Below are 21656 nucleotides of genomic sequence, written 5' to 3'. Positions count from 1 at the left end.
CCTTCTACTGAACTAGCAGAAGCAAGAAACCTTCCTATTATTACTGCCCAGTGGTGAATCACTTGAAGATATTCAAATGTGGGACTATAAAAACCTTACAAAAGCATGTCCCATCACAAATGAATTCCATGTAGTCCCTCTGTACTCATCCAGCTGGCACTACCCCATGGAAGTGCAGGCAGTTGGACATAGAGTGTCAGTTGTCTTCATGCACCGCTGCACGTTACCCTCAGCAGCAGGGATCCAAGATCTTGGGATCAAAGGAAGGAGGCACAGAAAACAAGCACACACATTTGCAGCAGGAGGTGACAGTAAACAGAAACCCTCTCAGTCCTCACAGAGAGGTTTTCATTAAGGATGCTAAAATTAAAGCTCCTTTTAACTTGGTTTTAAGTACTTCATGCCCTTGGCACCTTCTTCAAAAGCACAGTCAGAAACTCAGGAGTGCACAGGAAAAGGAACACGATGGAAGTCTGTAACTCTCCCTTCCTGTCACCTATCTTATTTTGGCTGCATTTAGGTGTGGTCAAATAAAGTAATTTTTAAAGCAGGCATAATTTGCAGAGAATGTGAAATCACTGATGCTCCTCAGAAATTACTCCCAGTCATCTTGGTGTATGCACACCCCAAGTGCTCACAGAAAAGAGAAACAATAATCCTCCCCTGACAAAAAAACCCAAAATAATAGAAGGCCAAAAGTGAGTAAGAGAAGGAGCAGGTTCCAAAACAGGTTTCATTTATGGTGTCTGGATATGAAATCTAGGTACATCAGTACAATCTAAAATTAATTTACTCCCAGGAAAAAGAAAACATACCAATTCCCCCTCCCTCCTTTCTCACTTCCTGTGCCTTCACTTACTTTCTTTCAGTGTCAGGTGTTGATGCAGTGCTGCTGAGACCAAGTGACTCCTGCAAGACAAAACATGCAGCACTGAAAGCAGACACTAGAGAAGCTTTTACCAATTGATGCAGATATCAAATCAAAGAACATATAAACAAAAGTTGATGATCAAATTCTAAGTGCTTACCTCAATCTGGGATCGCAGCTGTAGAGATGTGGGGCTGGTATCAGGTTTCTCCTAAAATACAACAAATATCAAGTTAATGAAATATCCAAACACCAGAAAGAAGAAATATGAAGGGGAGAAAAAGGGAAAAGAGAGTAACAGAACCAAGAACTATTTTCAAAACAGTTCATACAGGAAACATTAACTACTCTAGAAAGAACTGCTTTCAGAATAAATTCAGAAATAATCCAGTAAAACAGCTAATTTCATACTTATCACTGCAAAATACAGAAAGTAAAGCTGCCAGACTGAAATAATTAAAAACAAAATAGAAATAGGGGTGTTTTATTTTCACTAGATCATCACACAATTTGTTAGATAAATTCAAGTGCAATTTCCAAGAAATCACCTTCAGGAAAAATCTGGCATTAAAAGAAAATTCTCTGAGGAAAAAAATACTGAGAAGATGCAGATACCTTTCATCAAGACCAGCTTCTCACACAGAAGCATGTCAACTGTATGGAGTTCAAACCACTTTTCTACAAACATCTAGGATACAACCATCTACTCTATTATCCAGGCTCCCTTTGCCATTGATGGGGAGACACAGAAACTCCTACAGAACAACTTGCCTGACAGGTTTCAGCTACCTCAAGTCAGATGAGGGATCTCAGCTGGTGGTATCTAATTGAAGACTGCAAGCCAACTGCTTAAAAGGCACATACTATTAACATGTCTAGCTGAAATTAGTGGGAAAACTCCAGTTAGAACGGAGGAGGATAATACAATCATCAGTACTGAGAACTACACTTTGTTGGTGCATCTACACGTGAAATCTTGGGGTAAACTACTTACTCCTGCTTTATTCTCAGCCAGCCCTAGCCCTTGTGAAGTTATTGTAAAGTGAATTCCGTAACTTACTCATCACAGCTGGGTAAGCAGTAGTGTACACACTTCAAGAAAATAAAAAAAAAAAGGACATGGATTTATTTCTCAGTACCAAAGGATTTCTTGTTCACGCATTCCTCAGCCTACATGTAAAACTCTTATCTCTGTGAAATTATACTTCCTATTCTTGTTGTTTACACAAAGGGTGACAAAATATTCTTGGGATTTAATTAAAAAAAAAAATAAAATCAGACTCAATTTTCTGGAAATGCAGCCTTTTAATACTGAACAGGAACCTACTAATGACTGCCACGAGGTGGTGTTGGACTAACCCACTCAGGAAGTCTGCAAGATCTGGAGTAGAAAGGATCCTGTTCTGTCATCACACAACTGAGTCAGCTTGCACTGCTGGCCACAGGAGCCAGGGAGGGCACAGGATGGCTCATGGCCATGCCCCTAATGTCGTGCGTAAGGCTGACACCAGGTCACTGCCCTGCTGGGGATTTTTGTCTGACCATGCATTGTCTCCTTATCTGCTTTTGCTGATTTTGTAGCACAAAAAGGGAAATTAAGTCCTTGAGTGAAAGTGGACATGAAAGGCGATCACATTCACTTACTGAGAGATCCAGTGCGAGTCCTCTAGTCAAACAGAAGCTGGACCAAGGCCAGGGAAATTCCAGAGATGCTCACAGATAAGAGAAATTAAACTAGCTACTTGGGAACAGGCATGCCTCTCTTTCTCCATTGGTTCTGTCAAAATGGAATCTAAGTTCTACACCTGGAAAAGGCTGCAGGCACATTGCCGACTATCTTCCTCAAACTCTCTCCAAGCCCTGCCTAGCTCTTTGCAAGGAGGGAGAGAAAGATGAGCTCCATGATCCAAACACTTGCCATTCATGAGCACCTCATTTATCCATATTCTGCTGCACTGATGAGAAAATGAACATTTAATCAGTTTTATGTTACAGTTTCAGAATGCCAGTTGGGAGAACCCACCATGTCCCCAACATGCCTTCAGATACCAAGTTCCTGATGATTTATCTGATGTCTTAAAAAGCTGCTTTGCTTCAAGTGTTTTGTTTTTTTTTTTTTATTTTTTAAATGTAGTAGTTTTGTGTAAATTTGTGTAACTGCTTGAGCAGTTGCTCATGAAGCCTGAGACTACTATTACATGAAAAGTTCCTACTTTCAGCATAAAACTACTCAGCTGAACAGTCAGCTGCATCCCATGTAACCAAATCCTAAAAAACCTGACTGTATTTACTTCCAGCAGAATGGTATTTTTTCTATTGCTATTTACACAAGAAAAAAAAGGAAAATACTTGGGGAAACAGCACTTTCAACTAAACTTCTGGCTTAGATCCGTATCATAGATCACAGAACTTTCATCAGCCTCGAGCAATTCTATTTATTTTGGTTAAAATCCATTAAACCTCACATTAAACCTCACTTTAAAATCCACAGATTAAGTTGACTTTAATCCATCAGGATCAGGGCCCTTTTTTACCAAAGGCTAATTCTAGAAGGTTGAGCAAATGTTGTACTGTTGGCATGTTCTCTAGCACACTATATGATCTTTTCATAAAATATTTTTAAAGGTTAGTTTCATTAAAGTTCATCTTTCATCCTTCTGAGCCAAAACTTAAAGATGAAACCAAGGATAGGCTGGGCTTATAGAAACAGTGGCTGCAGTAAGAGACATCCCTAGCCTGCCTTTCCAGAGCTGTTGTCTAGACAAAGCAGGCATCAGAGCAATAGGTATCTTCTGTGCAAGCAACCTTGCTGCCCCAGATAAGTGCCCTCCACTTATGTATATGCCTTATGTGCCCATAAGGCTTGTCTGAGATGTACCAGAAAATTCCTATCACCTAGATGCTACCCAGTGCTCTGAAGAAGCCCAATGATCTGCGAAAGGAACTGAACAAGTGCAGACTCCTTAAGCTACAATTCACTCTTTCCCAAAGGTGACTGATTAATTTGCACGGTTTCTGGATTTAAGGGGCCCTAGGCAGGGCACCTATCCTATACCCAGAAACTGTTGGTGCATATTGAACTTGTCCAATACACTATTAAAACCAGCAACTAAGATCTGAAGATTCTGAAGAAACTGAGACGTCCATAAATTGTATCCAATCCCCAGGGAACATGATGGAAAGCAAACAGTGGCTTAGCATCAGCTTGTCCAGCTCCCCTTGTCGTCCAAGGTCAGCACAGCACATAATCTGAAATACTGATAATAAACCCAGGAGGAAGTTTTAAAAATTACTAATGTTAATATCCTGTAAAGTAAGCCCAATGAATTTAAAGTAGGTATTCTTTCACCAAGTCACCTACACCTGATCTAAAACAATCTCAGCTTGCAGAGGAATTTTGTTCTCCCACCTTTTGCTCTCCCATTTCTTTGCAGTCCTACTTCCTTCCTGTTTCCTTCTTCATCCAAAGGCAATACCATTAAGAGGATGGGCACAGGACAAGGCCCTGAGGTCCTGGCAGAAGCTCTGATCCAACAGTTGGAGGAAAGGACAGATGTCAGGTGTCATGCTGCCCAGGAATTGCCTGGGATCACCAGCCCTTCCACAACGTGAGTGCCACAGAGAGCGGCTGCAGAGCCACACTGGCAACCTCGGGAGCTCTGGTGCAGAAGTGCAAGTTGGGGAAATGCTTTTTACAATTCCCTTGTTTTGGAAGAAAACGCCGTAGTAAGCTTAAAAAGCAGGATTTGTAGCTTATGCTTCAAACATTTAGTTGTTTGTCTTAGGGACCAAGAAAGAAGCTTCCTTCGCAGGTAGCCTTTTCTGCCTACTTCGTGAATGAATTTATCTGATCATTTGCATACATTTTCTTTTCAAATTACTGCAGGTTTCTAAATGTTGTGATTTTGGTTTTATATACTACTTTCCTCGTAAAAATCTTCAAAACAGTTTTGCAAACATTTATGAGCTAAGTCTGAAAAATGCAACTGGGAAGAAAGTACAAAGCACAAAATATGTGGGAAAGAAGCTGAAAAACCCTTTCCTGACTGGAATGGCAGGTTTCGAATTCATGAGGGACTTTTTCTTCCATGACAACTTCAGTTCACCTGTTCTGTATGTAATGTAACAGGTAAAAGGTGTATCACAGCCTGTCTGAAGGCATTGCTGTTCCGCTCCTGAAATACACAAGCATAGTAGACAAGAGCATCTGAAAGGAAACTTGGTTATCCAGGGTTTGGCTCACACATTCTAGGGGGAATGTGCATATTTTAAATACTTAAACATTAAGCCACATCTATGATCCACACCACAACTTAGTTTAGGAAATTGTATTCATTGAATTAATCCCTTCTAATGAAAAATTCATGAACCTCTTGACAATTTCTGCCACAGGAGCTGTATCCATTTGAATCATAAATTTAAGCACTCCTCTGCAGATCCCAAGACAGGGTTAATCTCACTGTGCAGACAGAAAGTGTGCAAAGTGAAACTCAGATGAGTGCTGGGAAAATACAGTGACATAATCAGTAAAAAGGGGATGACTAAAAAGCTTATAGATGTATAAATAATTTTACGAAACCATTTCAGCAGGTAAATAAGGTATATACAGCAGAAAACTTCTGTTAGATAATTCTGCCAATCTTTCCCCAAATGTTTTTTCTCTTTGCTCTGAATGTGCATTGCATGTTCTAGTCTAGCTTCTAAAATGATTAAACAAAGATGTATCTGAAAGACAGCGGAGCACTGAAGGCTTGTAAGACTTTGATTTACTTTGAAAACAGTAATTCTGCCTGGAGTCCTCCACCACACTGTATTTCAGCCTCTGCAGAGGTGCTGAGGAAGAAGCAGGGAAGCCCCTGTAAAGAGACAGCGCAGGTATGTAATGGAAATTGCCTATAAGTCTTTAGATATGAGCCACAGGTCAGAATAAAGAAATAAAAAAGACCTATTCCTGTGTCCACCACCTCAGTAAGTGTTTGAGGCAACTAACAATTCAGTGAGTTTCCAGTGGTAGAGATTAGTTAAAGTCTCATTTTGAGTTTCAAACCACAACCTCTGGACCATCCCCTTAGCTGTTTCAGTGAAGAAAGATTTTTCTGCACCATTGCTCTTGCACATTAGAGCCTGAGCTGACACATGCTAAATGATAGCATCCTGCTGCAGCAGCAAAATTCTGGATCAAGGAAATGAGTTAAGCAGAAGGGATGGTTAAAAAAAGTAAAGAAAAAGACATTTCAAACAATAAATACTTCTAAGCATGAAACAAAAGTCCAAGTGTCTCAATGCCTCATAAAGAAGTGCAGACATTGGTAAACACTTAGCTGAACTACTGATGAAATGTAGCTTCAGAGAGAACACACTTTTAGAGCACTCACAGGTCTGCTTTTAGTATTGGAGAGGGAAGAAGTATCCTGCCTCTAAGCTTGATGCAAACACCAGAATCTATTGAACCTAACACATCCCAGGGCAAACACTGGACCCTCTCTCTCCCATTTGCCAACAATGAAAGCAGAAGGTTTTTTTTTTATCCATCTCAAACACTCTGCATTCAACACTAAAGCTGGGAGCCACAGGGCTGAAAAACATTTCACAGTGCTTTTGAAAAACATAATTCATTAGCAATTATAGAGAAACTGCAGCTTTTGTAAAGCCCTGTAACAATAAAAAGTGAGGTAGTGCTAAGACATTAATTCACTTGTAACAAACAGAAGCAGAGTCCAGAAAAATTATGGCATAAACACACAAAAAAAACCCCTAAATTGAAACAGGCTTCAGAGAAAGGAAAGTCGATACAGGAACACAGCATTCTGCAGCAGAGAAATTAAATACCTTCTGATCAATTTTCTAAACAAGATGAAGCAAGCCCAGAACTATGGCAGCTATCTTTGTGCTAAAACCATATTAATATAAAGGCCAATATGTGATTGAGACACAGCAGGTCTTTGATTGGTGCATTTGACACTTGTTACTCAAACGGTACAATACTGAAGTGTTCTTGTTGCTGGCAGGAACTGCCTCTGTACTAGAGCTCTTGCTGGTATAAAAAAGATGAGTAAGACCTGCCACCTTTGCCTAAAAATCCTTACATTAATCAGCACTGATTTTTATTGTACAGGTAAGGCCAAAAAGAACTTCTGTGAAATAACGTTGGAAAACAGTGAAAGACAGGGGTTTCCAGGGAGGATTTTTAGATAGAGAGAGTGGTTTTGGCATCAGGAAGAGCTGTAATGTTTCAGCGGAATAAAAAACTCTAAACAAACCACATCAAGAATGTTAAATGTGAAGCCAGAGGACTCAGGATGTGACACAGACAAGGGTGGCACGAGGTAAAGCCCAACTGGATACTGCCCAAATGGGACCCTTCTTGTTCAAGAGCTGACAATGGGCCTGGGGAAGAGCCACCACTTCCCCCAGTGAGAGCGCTTTGTCCTGTGGGAAAAGCACAACAAAAGGAAGAGAGAAAATAAATGAATAAACCAACATGCAAATAACAGTTTGCTACAGGGTACTTTGGGGTAGGAACAGTCTGGTCAGATTCCTTGCCCAGGTGCTGGCCCTCTGGCAAGGATAGCTAATGGCAGTGTGCTGTACCTTGGCCTCAATCACCTCCTGAATAAATATCCACAATTAATGAGGAAAGCAGCACCTCCATGAGCCACACGTCCCTATCACCACCACCCTGCAGCCTGCTTTCTGTAACTATGGGGCTAGGAATTTCAAGTGGTTCTGAAGTGAAGCACCCACTGATAAGATGAGAAAACAAAGACAAGGAGCTCCTTGCCCTGAAAGCCATGGCTGACTATGGCAAACCTCTTTCTGAATACCAATGGTCCTGATTTGTTTTTATGTGCTCTTCAAGTTCAGGCTGCCTATTCCTAAGTGTCAATCATGTTTTCCATTTCTGTAAATAACACTTTTCAGATCTTATCAGTTCTTCATTTTCATGTACACAAAGATGAACTATATTTCTATTAAAATTATTTCCCATTTTCTCAATTTCTCTTCAGTGCTTCCAAGAACAGCAAAGATAGTATTTTCTTTTTGAGAAGTGTCAAGGAAGGAGAAGGGGAAGCTCACACTTAGACCAATGCCTCCAGGAAAATTTCTATAGCCATGCTATAAATCCCTTCAGACACATCATGGAAACAGAGGCTAATACAGGTCCACTGTCATATTTGTATTGATACCATATTTGTGTACTACATGCCAATATCCATGTCCGATGATCTATACTGCAAATGAATGGAAGCTTTTGTGCTGGATGAACCAATATGCTCAAGACACAGAGATTCTTGTAAAATGGGTTTTTACCATAATACTGATAACTTTTTGCAAGTATACCCCCATTCACATAATCACTAAAACTGCTAACATTTAAAAACTATGCGTTGCTTTCACTTTATGTTGTACCAAACAATAATTTACCAAGAAGATCAGAAACTAAGTCAACTTTGAGTTACTTAAAAACCCTGGTAAAACTGAGGAAGAAGTAAATCAAGAGAAAGCACTGATCATTAAGAGACCTACAAACATTTTTTTACCACAGATGTAAGGAGTATCAGCAATGAAGCCTCCATTAAGGGGGGAAAAATGCGCACATTTTGCATTAATTTCATTCCAGGAAAGCAGTGATTTGCTTTACTTCGTTAAAAAGGAGACAGATTTTTAAAAAAATCATAAAGGTTATGTTGTGGAAAACAAAGGATATTTCAGTTTTAAACTTCCCCACACTTTCTTATTTTCTTCTCTAATTTATGAAAAACTGAAAAGCTGAAAGGCATTTCTTGTAATGAACTTCTATCATACAGTCACTGCAATGTCCAGTAGAATTAGACAGTTCTCTCCCTTTTTTTTTTTTTTTTTTTTTTTTTTTTTTTTTACTTAAGACATCACATGCAGGGACTTGAACCCAAACCCAAGTATACATGAAAAAGATCCAAATCTTTCTGTTAGGTTTTCTAGCTGTAGAAAGCAAACCCAAAATTCAGAACTCAACAGCACTGTGGGCAATGGAAGAAATCTGGCACAACTCTTTCTTCAACAACTGCTGCTCTTTGGGCTGCCTGTGGCTGCCATCAGGTCTTGCTCTTCAGAACTCTTGACTTCCTCTTCCTTCATAAGCCTCTAGAAAAACCTGCACCTACACCCAGATTTCCAGTTGTAAGAACTCTGTATATATAGATGTGCATATACCTGTGTTTTTTACCATGAAATTGATTATTTCAGAGCACGACTGAAGCCCTTATTTAATTTAAGAAAACCGATTGAAGACTTTCCCACATCCAGCATAGAATTTCTGAAAGTTTTAGTGTTATTGTAAAGGAAATGGATTGAACTTTGAACTTTTTAGAGAAGTGAAAGAATCCAGTAAAAAACAAAACCAAAATCCCCAAAACCACAAACAACATAAAACCTAAGTAAGAACAGAGAAAAAAATTCCAAACCAACCCCACCAGAAAAAGAGGCAACAGAATCATGTAACAGAGAGTTGTGCTGAGTCAGGATCTGAGCCACATTATCCCTGCAAGTAGTCTTATCATGAGGCTATGCCCACATGCACATTTACTGGTTTTCTCATCTTTCCATGACAAAATTCAAACAGCCTACTGTTGCATCTTTTTGTGCAAAAATAATTACATCAAAATTATAAACATTTGGGCAAAATAGATTCCTGCTTTCCAGCTGATAGTAACACTGTACCTACCTCTATTTTCCTCTTTCAAAGGCTGAAAGCATCAACAGCTGCTAGCTCAAAAAAACAGACATCCTGAGCTCAGGTCTTTGTTGGCAGTAAGCCTTGCAGCCCAAGCTCTCGAGCCATCCATTCTTTAAGGTTGAGATTGGGTAAGCCCTTTCTGCTAATCTGCACTATCACTTTCATTTTTTTAGTTTAGGTCAGTTCCCCCTTAATGATTTCTATGTTCATTATTTCATGAGAAGACCGTAGTTGAAAAGCTGTAACAACATGACATATGCTGCATATTTCAGGACTTAAAAACATGCAGGGCTGATGGAGTCTAACCCCCATATCAGCCACTTTGACAATGGAAACAGCAGGAATACAAATGAGAAAAGGTTTTGAAAAAAATTTCCATCAGACAAATTTGTGTGAGTATATTGGGAACTAACTCTGATGACATTCTTTATGACAATAAATTAATTTTGAAGAAACAGTTTATTTCAGGATCCTTTTTAAGAAGGCACTCGAAGCAGAAAAGAAACTGGTCGTACTGGGAAAAGTTTTATAATAAATACACATTTTTAAAATATGATTTTTACAACTATTTAAAAAAACAGAATAAATGTATAACTTGAAATCAAACTGGTTCTGTTTAGCAGGTTGATATGTGAAACTGAACACCTGAAAATTAAGACTGACAATATGAATTAATTCCCTGGAGCTGGGCATTGCACTTCTTGCTTTCAGCCTGCATAAACACACTCCAGGAATGTGAGTGGGTGAGGGGAGAGAGACAAAGGTTGATAGTTGGATGCTAACTTCAAAGTCTCCTACAAAGTGAGAAGAGAAATTAATTTCTTGAACAAAAGAACTGAAAACAAATTAATCATATTAATGCAAAAAAAGGACTAGACCACAAATTGCTAGTCTGTACTTACTCATTCTTCCTGCTATAAAAACTGCCTTTGATAAAAGAACTTTTAAATTAGCTGTTTTCTCTTTATCTTTGAAATTGGAGCCTGTATTTGATGGATGCTTTGGGCCAGAACCTTACCTAAATCTTCATCACTGGTCATCACATGATCATTATTATTACAAATCTAAATTTCAAATCAACTCTGATCTCTAAGTCATCATGGAAGACTGCTCTCATCCGAGGGAACAATTATTATTGAATGCCATTAGATTATCTGGCACAATTTGGTTATTTACACAGAAGATTTGCAACATCCCTATTCGAGAAAATTAAGAAGTAATTCTTGTCTTCTACACATTCATGATAAAAATCTTTATCTACACAACTATTAAAAGAAATATTCTCCATTTTCTATTTACATTTAAAGTAAGACTGGGATAGAAATTCATATGCCATAGATGTAGTAGTTAACAGAAAGAGCCACAATTGAAGTGCAGCAAACAGGAGCCCTGCTCTATGGGATTACTGCTGCATGCTTTCCTTTGAAGGGTAATGGTGCGACAGTGACATCTGACAGCTCCACCACTAGTCAGCACAACTGCTGGAAAGGGGTTAAATTAAAGGCTTCAATCAGTCACTAACAGCTCCTGCTGCTGGGCCAGGCTCCAGCCCAGCTGCAGAGCTCCAGCCAGTTTTTGAAAAGCTCAGCTGTTCTGCTGAAAATGCACAAGTGGGCTCCTGCCACATGACCAACAGTTGGGGTAGAAGCTGAGGTTTGCCCAGGCACACAGGCCAAACAGAAGTACTTAACACAAATTTCACTGATTCTTAAATCTAAAGGGTAACAAACCTGAATTCTGAGGCTCCATCATGCAGCTGTAAAATCCTCCTTTCTTTGTTCAAAGCAGGGAGAGTAGAGAATTTTCCCCAGAAGAGGACAGTGGAGGGCAGAACCGTCCCCCCAGGGCCACAGCAGCCTCCTGGTAAGATCAGCTTGTGCAGTCCCTGGACCTGAGTGCTGCTCCCTCCAGCCCAGGGGCATTGCCCTCTTTCAGGCTAGCACAGGGCAGCGATGCACAATTTTGCTTTGCCTTGTTGGGTTGTTCTGCAACATCTGGTTATCCCATCAGAGACTATGTGAGGGTCCTTTCCCACCCATCCCAACAAAAGCCCAATAGCTGAATGATGAACAAACTTAGTACCAAGAATGTCTGCAGAGGAAAAAAATGTCACGTGCTGCTTACAGACAAAGCATTTGAACCTCAGCAAACATCCATCCTTCAGTCAGTACAGATAACTCAGGCCAGAGGAATCTGCAAAGAAAGCTGCCACTACTGTTCCAAGCAAATCATCTGCAATCATTATCTACAACATTTCACTGGAGAATTAAGAGTACTGCAGCAAAGCCTTACAAATTATTCTCTGGCCTAACATTTTCTCCTTGCTTTTTCCTGAAATTGCTCCTGAAGCAGCAACTACAACAGACTTCTTCCAGAGTTCCACTTGAAACTTCAGTCTTTTTCTCCACCACACTGTGGGTCACACTTGACTTCAAGAGGGATGCAGAGAACTAGCCTTGCAGAAACAAATGAAGCACAAGTGCAGGGCAGTCTTGCACTCCAAGAGCCACCCATAGTTTTTCAGTGACACAATGTGTACAAGTAGCACTTGCACTTCATTCCAGCAAAGCCTGTACAGCTTTGCACTCCCTCACGCACCTTCTTTTTCCACTAATGGCCATGTTTTACTGTTAAAGGAGTACTGCAGTCACAGGTTATGGCATTAAAAAGGCCAGCATGCTTTGAATGTTTGTAACTTGTCTTTCAAACACATATGAAGCAAAACAAAGGCCTCAGCAATGAATAACTGCTTTTGTTCAGAGGTCCATTCAAAACCCTGCCCTTTTGCTATTAGCGCTAAACAGTGAACTTATGCAGGCAATCTAGCAGGACAAGAGTTGGCCAAAAGTTACGACAATGGGCTGATGAAGTAGACAAAACTAGGACATTAAGGGTGTAATGCCTCACCTGTACGGCTTCCTATTCTCTTCACCATTCACCATTCACCGTGAGTGAATAAGTGGCTGTGTGGGGCCTAATTGCCAGCTCAGGTTAAACCACAACAGTCTTTCCTGGTGCCCAACATGGGTCTTGCAGGGTTCAAGATAACAACAGATTAGACTGGAATGTGCTAGATTGAATTTATAGCTGTAATTGCTGATTAGCTATTAATTGGCAGGTGCTTGTCAGGAGCCTTGCTTGCCTGACTGTACATTAGAGTCCAGTGCTCATTAGTGGCTGGTTTTTGCTCTGGCTGCTGCTGTGCTGCTTTATCACCTGGCTGTGCTGTGCCTGGGAAGGCTGTGATAACAGCAGCGGGATGTGCCGGGCTGGCAGGTGGCCAGGGACTCGCTGTGTGCCTGTGCTGCTGTGAACTTCAGTCAAAGGGACCTGACCCAGGCATGAATCCATGTGGGAGCAGGGGGATCTGTGTCAGTCATGGCAATCTGGAAGTGGCTGTGGCTGTGTCAGTGCAGCAGCAGGAATACCTCTGAAGGGATGGAGGCCTGGGGATAAGTCTGCTGCAGCAGGCAGATACTGACACATCAGTGCCTGTGGGTAAATCCATGCTGGAGCACCTGAAAGCGTGTGGCCATGGATAATCCCACATGAGAGCAGGTATTCCCCAGGAAGGACTGCAGCCATGGATGGAGCAGGCTTATCCCTGAAGGGGCTGTGGCTGTGGGTAAGGCCACGCTGGAGCAGCAACTGTGACTGTGGATAGGCCCATGCCACAGCAGCTATACCCCCAAAGTGACTGCGGCTCAGAGATAAAGGCTCCGCTTGGAGGAAGCATAGCCATACGGGACTGCAGTCTGTGGATAAACCCCAGGCAGGCTAGGAGCAAGAGAGGCAATGTTCAATGCTATGGTCTGGCTCAAAGGGACAAGGGGCAGAGATTTTAATGGGTATAGGTTTAAATCACTGTAACCCATGATTTGGGTTGCATGTCAGAGGAATAGCTATAGCAGGAACCTCAGAACACTGGAGGACAAGTCTTACATAAAGCAGTTACAAGGGCAGCAGCAAACCAATTTGAACTGGCTTTGGTGCCCAAAAATTCCACACACCACACCACCTCTCCTGTCCTCAATAAACTCAGCGGACATTTATGGATATTTTACAGGCATACTCCATAGGCTAGGGGAATAATATCTGTGTATTGTATCAAGGGATGAGAAGGGGGTGGCAAATAATGAACATGTGTTGGATAGTGTGGTACCTGAGAATGACGTAAATGATAATGAATGAAGAGTGGAGAATGTGCTGGTTTTGCCTGGGATAGAGTTAATTTTCCTCACAGTGGCTATTATAAGGCTCTGGTTTGGATTTGTGCTGGAGACAGCATATATAATTCAGGGACGGTTTTGCTATTGCTGAGCTGTGCTTACACAGAGTCAAGGCCTTTTCTGCCTCTCACCAGCAAACAGACTGGAAGTGCACAAGAAATTGGTATGGGACACAGCTAGGACAACTAACCTCAACTGATTCAAGGGATATACCATATGGAATCATGCTCAACATACACAGCTGGGGGAAGAAGGAGGAAGAGGGTGGGGACAAAAGGAGTGATGGCATTTGTCTTCCCCAGTCACTGTTACACCTGATGGAACCCTGTTTTCCTGGCTGAACACCTGCCTGCCCATGGGAAGGATTGAAAGAATTCCTTGTTTGGCTTTGCTTGTGTGTACAGATTATGCTTTACCTATTAAATTGTCTTTATCTCATTCCATGAAAAAGTTTCACTTTTACTCCTCTGATTGGCTCCCCCATCTCACCAGGGCAGGGGAGTGAGTGAGTGGCCGTGCTGGGCTTAGTTGCCAGCTGGGGTTAAACCACAACACATTGCAGGGCAGCAAGAGCAAGCAAGCTCCACATTAAGCCCAGTTAATTTAAGGTCAATATAAAGGCCATCTGTTACTGTCATGCTATAGAAACCCGGGGCTTCATCATGACTCCTACTTCATGTAACTAAGTCTTTGCAATAATCTTCTAAGTGTGTGCATTGAACAGAAACAGACAAAAACCAACCCACTAAAAACCAGAAAGAAAAATCAAATATTATGGGCAACATAACAAAGCACAAGACCAGAAGTGACCAAAAAAAAAAAAAAAAACAACTGACAGCTGGGGAATTTGTAGTAAGAGAAAGACCAAAGCACACTGTACACTGTAATCCTCAAGGTAAGCAGTGTTGAGCCAGACTTCATCCTGGAGATGGATGAAATACCTGGAATAAAATACTATCAAAAAAACCATCACAATCTCCAAACAGCTGCACAAAACCCACAAAGTCAGTAAGAAATGCACAAAAGAAAAATAAAACTCACAAACAACTAGCAAATGAGACCCACTAGTCCAGAAACCTTGGTGCCTCTCAACATTGCAGTACCACTGTGAGCAACAACTATTCTTGATTTCAATCTGAACCAAATAGCAGTCAAAGACTTAGACTGGGAAACAGCTACTGAATTCAAACCACTTCAGTAAATAATTTGCTGCTAAGCACTTTCAGTTCTGCTTTGTCACTGCTGCAATCCCAGGGAGCAAGCGCACTGCAGCTGCCTGCCTGCAACAAGCCCAGGGTTTGCTGTGGGAAGGCAGCGTGCTCAGTCTTGTCTCCTCTTCCCTCCAGCAAATGTAAATTACGAAAGCAAAGCTCCACGGACAAATCACCAAACACCCTGTTTTTGCAAATGTCTTTCTGCAAGCAGTATGACTCAGTTTGCTGGTAGGCATCCAACTAAATTAATTTACCATGGTATGGAAAACCTGAGAGAAGTAAAACTTAAGCTGTACAAACACCTGCAAGAGTTTCTAAATGCCTGGGGTTCTGCAGCCAAGACCTGCTTGTTTGGGCAGGTGCTGCCACAGTTATCTGAGTGTCCATGGTACAAATTCCTCTGCTCAACTGTCTTCAGCAGGGAAAGCAGCCCAGACTTCTTGGAAACAAATCTGGTCTAATCAGGACAGCAACAAAATGTCGTGACCAAAAGCTTCTTAGCTTCTTTTTTTTTTTTTTTTCCTTCCCTGCTCACACTCCTCTTCATACCTTAGGGGGATTTCTTCCAGGTTTCGTTACAACATCTTGAGGCTCTATTAGTGCATACATTTAAAGTTTTGATTGTTTCAGATCCAGTTCTAACACAAACTTCTCAACAATACTGTCTCTGATTCAAGGTTATGTGTAGTCTGTGAATAAATGGATTCCAATGGATGTAGAATTGAGTTGTCAATTACACAAGGTTTTGTTAAAAAAAAAAGTGACATAAAAATAGTACATTAGTAAATGCAGCTGAAACTACAGTACAATATCCCATATGCTACATTAGACTTTCACATATACCAACAGGTCCCTCTAATCTACTAGGAATTAGATTAAGTATATTGCAACGTGCTCAGCATACTACTCACTTCTATAAAGAAACTATGTGTTTACGCACTTCCACTGACTTTCAAAACAGAGACACACTGAAGCCCATCAGCATCAATTTTCATTCCCTGTCTCATCTATTATTCATTTCACTTACTCTATGATAATTTTTACATATATATATATTTAATAAATTATTTCAGAGAAATTGAGGAGTTAGGACAACAAAGCATTTAAGCACATGCCTGGCAACAGTACTAGTGTGTTTAAGCCTCAGCATGTTTTTGCATGCTTTACTGTATTAAGTCCTGATCACACAGGACAGTACTAGCAGTAAGACAAGTTAGTAGATAATAGAGAATACCTTCATTTTTCATTGCACAGGACTGCAGCTCCTGTAGAAACTGCAGCTTTTATTTCACAGTGCATAAGCTGCAGTTTCTATACAACTATCTAAGCTTTTAAAGGATAGATATATCTTTTTAAATTTGGAAAAAGAGTAAATCACTTGCTGTCTGTCCCAGCATATCTAGAGGCCACTCTATCAGTGCATCACATCACAAAAGGAAAGAAGACAAATTGTGGAAACTGGTCAGTGCTAAGAAAGAGTGGGGGCTGCAGCAATGATAGAGAGATTACCCGAAGCCTGTTTCATAATTCAACATTCCTTATAAATTAATGGAAATCCTAACACCCAGGTATAGCCCTTATGCATTAAAATTCCACAAGGGCTCCTATGACTGCAAAACTGGATTTAACAGAATTCCTTAGATGTCAAAAATCTACTGGTACCCTGCACTTTTAAAACACAAACTCCAAGCCTTAATGAAATTGTAATGCCAAAATCTGATTAATTTCTGATTTGAAGCAATGCTTCTTTCTTGTGTTTCCCTATCCCCCAAAAGTATTCAATTCTAGCTTCTTGAAAATAATCCATGGTGAAAATATACTGTAACAGAGCTGTTTTCATATCATATATATGATATCAAATATAGCTTACTATGACTTTCAAAAAGGCCAAAATTCAAGGTTAAATAAGGTGATAGAATTGATTTACCATGATCTTTATCTTTAAACTTTTTAAACAGTAACTAATCTGCCTCCCAGCTCTCAGCTTGAATCAGGCACTATTAATTACATAAACTTAATTATTAGCCTTTCATATTAACACTTCTATTTCCTCACTCCTTTGGTATCCTTCAGATCTAATTAAGCACCAACTCTTTACAGCAGAAGGCTTCCCACTGAATGGATTCTCACAACTCCTCTGCATCTGCCCTCCCTTGACAAGGCCTTGAAACGCCTACAGGGATTCAAAATGCTGCTGCTGTTGTTTAGGTACTAAAATGTGAGGTTGTCTCAGTAGATCACACTTGCTCCAGTCCTTTTGCTGGCTATGCAAGATATCTCCTGTAAAAAGTGTTCTTCATGGTCTCTGCCTGTTTGCTACTAAATTAATCTGCTTTCTTTGCACGTCCTTGGCTTCTCTAACACTGGCAAGCACTTGTCTTTTACACCATTCCTTTCTATCACTTCAAGTCTCAGTATCAGAGGACAAAAAGACATTTTGAAGTTTACTGCAAAAAAAAAAAAAAAAAAAAGAAATTTACTAGATGATCAGAATGAAAAAAATTGATGAACTATTTGCTTTACTATCTTGGAAGTTTCTTGGTAGCTCTAAATATGATCGTAATAATTATTTGCAACAAAATTAAAAATAGTGAAAGTTTTGGCTAGCACTCCATGTAAAATAGGATGAGTTACAGAAAGACCACTGCAGTTTTAGGGGCTGGCATGCAAGGCTAATTTGAGCCCATTTATCTTTTCTTCCCATCTCTCCAATTCCAGGTATACTATACAGCAATAAATTTTGATGTCCTCCACACTATGAAAAGGGAAAGAAAAAGCTTTCAGAGAGAAAAAAATTTCCCCTGAAGTCTTCTTCTGCATATTTTGCTCTTTGTATTGCCTCAAGTGAAATATTTGCCTTTTAGAGCTGTTTTACTATGCACTGTCCTAGTCTCTGTAGGACCTGCTCCCAAAGGTTTTTTTCCACAGCTACACATGTGAGAGACATGATTTCTGTGGTGACTGTGAAACACACATTGCACTGCTATTGTATGCAGTGCACTATTCTCTTCCCAGGAAGAGAAAAACTAATCCCAAATCTACTCAATCTTAAGACTATACCTCCCACCAAGACAGCCACTGGGCTCACATTTGTCATACTGCTTTGAATTCTCTCATTGGTACTGCTGAGGAGCAGATCAGCAGCTAAGCAGTAAAAACTGGGAAAACTATGGTGTGATGGCCAGAAGAGAACACAAAGCCCAAACAGATAGGAGATTGCTTCAGAAGATGCCATTCCTTGAGAGGAAACAGCTGGAGACAGAATCAGCAGCAGTGCAGTGCTGATGCATCCAAATTAGACTTGACACTACTCAGACTGCGGTGGTCTTCCAATGGACAGCAAGGCTTTTCCTAATTCTTACCATAAACTAGCTCAGCACAGTGCTGAGTGACTTGGAGTTCATCCAGCAAACCTATAAAGACAAAGAGTCTTTTCTGCTATTTTTGTATGCTCTGGTTGCAAACAATCTGAATAAGCCCCTCCAGGATTTAGGAGCCTGAATGACCCAGACTATGACATCACAGAAAGTAAAATGCAGCTCTTACTTGTGCCTGTTCTACCTTGAATTGCCAAAAAAACATTTGTAACATACCTCATACAGTGCCCAAAGAAAAGAACAAGAATCATCTGTTAAAAGACAAAAAGGAGTCCTCTTGGGCTATGAACCCAAGGGAAAAACCCAAACACACCATAAACACAGCACAGAAATTACAGTGTTTTACCTCTCACTTTCTGTGAATGGCACTCCCAAAACAGCAAGAAGGACATCTAGATAATAAAAATATTCAGTCCCTCTTCTAGTTCTACTACTGGCTTTCTGTATTATTTCAGGAAGTTACTTAAATCCTTTGTGTCTCAATGTATTTGCCTGAAAACAAGAATTCTTACTTACTGTATTTCACAGCTTTGTCAAAGCTGCCAACGCACTTCAGAAAAGACAGATGGAGATGTAAGTAACTGGAATCACAGTGCACATCTCCTTTCCTTGGTGTCCTGCATTTGCAGGAGAGGACTCTGCTACAGCAACTACCTACTTGCCAAAACCAGCCTTTTTCGCCTGAGATGATCACTGAGTAAGTAACCACAAAACACTCTGTGATTGTCTCCCACTCAAAACCACACAAACCTCTCTCCATATTCTTAGAGAGATGCTTACTCCTGGCGTTTCTGCCCGTGTATTTTCATTAGACCAGATTTTAATTAGACCTGGTGATTAAATGCAGGGGTAGCTATCTCTAGTGGTCTGAGAAAGCAGAAAGAGACAACACAGATAGAAAGGAACTATTTTGCAACTAGTCTTTATGAAAGCAAAGTTGGCAAAAGCACCAGCAAACAGATAAAGTCATATTGACTAGGTTAAATAGTTCACCCTGCCTTTTGTATTTGTATGGCTACTCTACAGTCCTTGATTTTTATAGTAACTAGCCATTTTGAAAAAATAAATAGAGGAAAACAAAAAAGTACAACTGTTTTTTAATAACATTCTAAGTCCCTGAAAAATCATTTTTCTCAATTTCTTTATTAAGAGAGTGTTTGCCAAATTGAGATAACATCTCTTACTGTTATAATTTTTAATCTATGCAGCAATTCATTATTTGCTCTTTCTTAGCTCTGGCTATGAATCTGGATACACACTCATGAGCAGCCCTGTAGACTTTATGGACTGTGACAGTACTTCAAGTACACAAAAACGTCAGTTGACTTATCAAACTTAATTTTCATCCTCAAGCTTCCTGTGTTTTGAAAAAAAACATTTAGTAATTGTGCTCTGAAAGCAGACTTTGAGGAGACTGTGTCAGCAATTAGCACTGTGCCCCCAATTAAACCAATTTATTTATGGTTTCCATAAATTCCCTCTGCAGCTATAATATAATGCTTCTATATGTCAATTTCCTGGTATACACGAATGTTTTCAAATTATCAGCACTGCCTTGCTGACTGCTTAAGATAAGGCCCTCATCTACCAATGCAAAGGAGACTTAGGCTCTGTCACATTAATGAGGAAAGGGAACCATTCACAGGCAGCTTTGTGCTCCTCCAGAAAAATATCTCCTGACTGCATAAAAATGTTACCTTTTGTATATTAATTAAAGGGACAGCATCATGAATATACATCTCTTTCCCTTCTTATGACTTAGCATCTCTTAAGCAGCATATCCTTAATTTTTGCTGCAACTCCTTCAAATGCTAATTTAGGTTCCTTTGGTTAAGTGCTGCTTTCTGCACTCTCCACATATAATGAATGTCCTGAAATTTTCATCAAGTTTGGAGAATGAACATTGCTACAATTAAACACTTGCAAGCTTAATTTATTTTCTTGCAATTTTGAGAAAATTCACCTTGGCAAATGAAAATCCAGAAGTGGTCAACAGCAAACTGTCAAGAAAATGGGGAAACCAGAAGCAGCAGAACATTCTGTATGCCAAACACCAGGAACACCTGCTTGCTGTGTCATTCCTCAGTGTCACTGAAGAAATATCATTTGTCAAATCCTGTCAATTCCACTGTTTCATCACAGGCTTGTTCCATACCCAATCAAAAAAATTATCTGTCAGTAGATACTACAAAGCCTAATAGTTCCAATAAATAGTTCCAATAAATTATTAACATTTGCATACCTCTGTTAAACTATCTGTAAAATGGGTATTTTAGCATTCAATATAGAGAAGCAAATCATATGTAACAATAATCTGTCTGCCTATACAGCAGCACCCCACCAAGACAAAACTCCTATAAAGTCTGTCCTCTTCAGAGCAGACATAAACCACTACCTCAAAATGTGTTTTCAGAAAGAAATGTCATGATGACAAAGGATAGAAGGTATGTGACATGACATGTCCTTACACTTCCAAAATGCTTTTTACAGACAAATCAAATGAGCACAGCAGAAATCTGCCTTCCTGCATGGTTTTAAACTTTTGATGGAGAATAGTATTTTCCAGAGGAAAGGAACGGAGGCGTTGGTGGGGAAATATGAAACTAATTTCAGCAGGAGTTTGTGAATATGGTATTCTTTCATATTAATGAAAACCAGATTATAAAACAGTCTGTGAGCTAAGAAACTGGCAGACAATATATTAAAAATATATTAAATATACAAAACTACACATAACAGAAATTTATATGTATTTATGGATATAAATAATTACAGAAAAACTGTATTAAAAACAATAGCGGTTTTCCCATCATATATTCAGGATATTTATTTTTGAACAATAAAAAGTAAGTCAGGATTCTAAAATGCAGTTCCACAGAACAACAGAATGTCTGACAAGGGAAAACAAGTTACACAAATAATTTTTTATCACAAAGCTATTACATAATGTAAATATGTGCAATATAGTTTGTAATTTGATTTCAAAGTCATCAGGCACAGGAAGAATGCAACTGTGTTTAGTTTACAAACATCTCAGGAAAATTTCAAAGCATATACAAAACACGAGGTATTATTATTACATAAAATTGAGAAAAAACAAACCCACTTAATTTTTCAGGTCAATTCTTTTGAAAGGAAGGTTCGATAACAGTCGTCTTACAGCCTGAGTTGATTTCTTAATTTTCAAGTAATAAATACGGCCTTCAGGGTTCAAGATCAAGTAATTAATTACTAAATTTATGGAAGGCTCTA

At 39.8% G+C, this 21656-nt stretch overlaps 1 protein-coding gene across 8 annotated transcripts in view; it reads right to left on the bottom strand.

Moving 5' to 3' along the window:
- SASH1 (SAM and SH3 domain containing 1) overlaps nt 1-21656 on the bottom strand; it is a 531067-nt gene that overhangs the window by 60817 nt on the left and 448594 nt on the right. For all 8 annotated transcript variants that reach the window (XM_030268181.4, XM_030268182.4, XM_030268185.4 and 5 more), the window contains exons 3-4: nt 1029-1079; nt 860-909 (exon numbers count right to left, since the gene is read on the bottom strand). In XM_030268181.4, coding sequence (XP_030124041.4) covers nt 860-909; nt 1029-1079 — 101 coding nt within the window. The remainder of the gene's footprint in view (nt 1-859; nt 910-1028; nt 1080-21656) is intronic.

This window comes from Taeniopygia guttata, chromosome 3, assembly GCF_048771995.1.
Source record: "Taeniopygia guttata chromosome 3, bTaeGut7.mat, whole genome shotgun sequence".
NCBI lineage: Eukaryota > Metazoa > Chordata > Aves > Passeriformes > Estrildidae > Taeniopygia > Taeniopygia guttata.
This window is presented reverse-complemented; position numbering and strand designations above follow the sequence as displayed.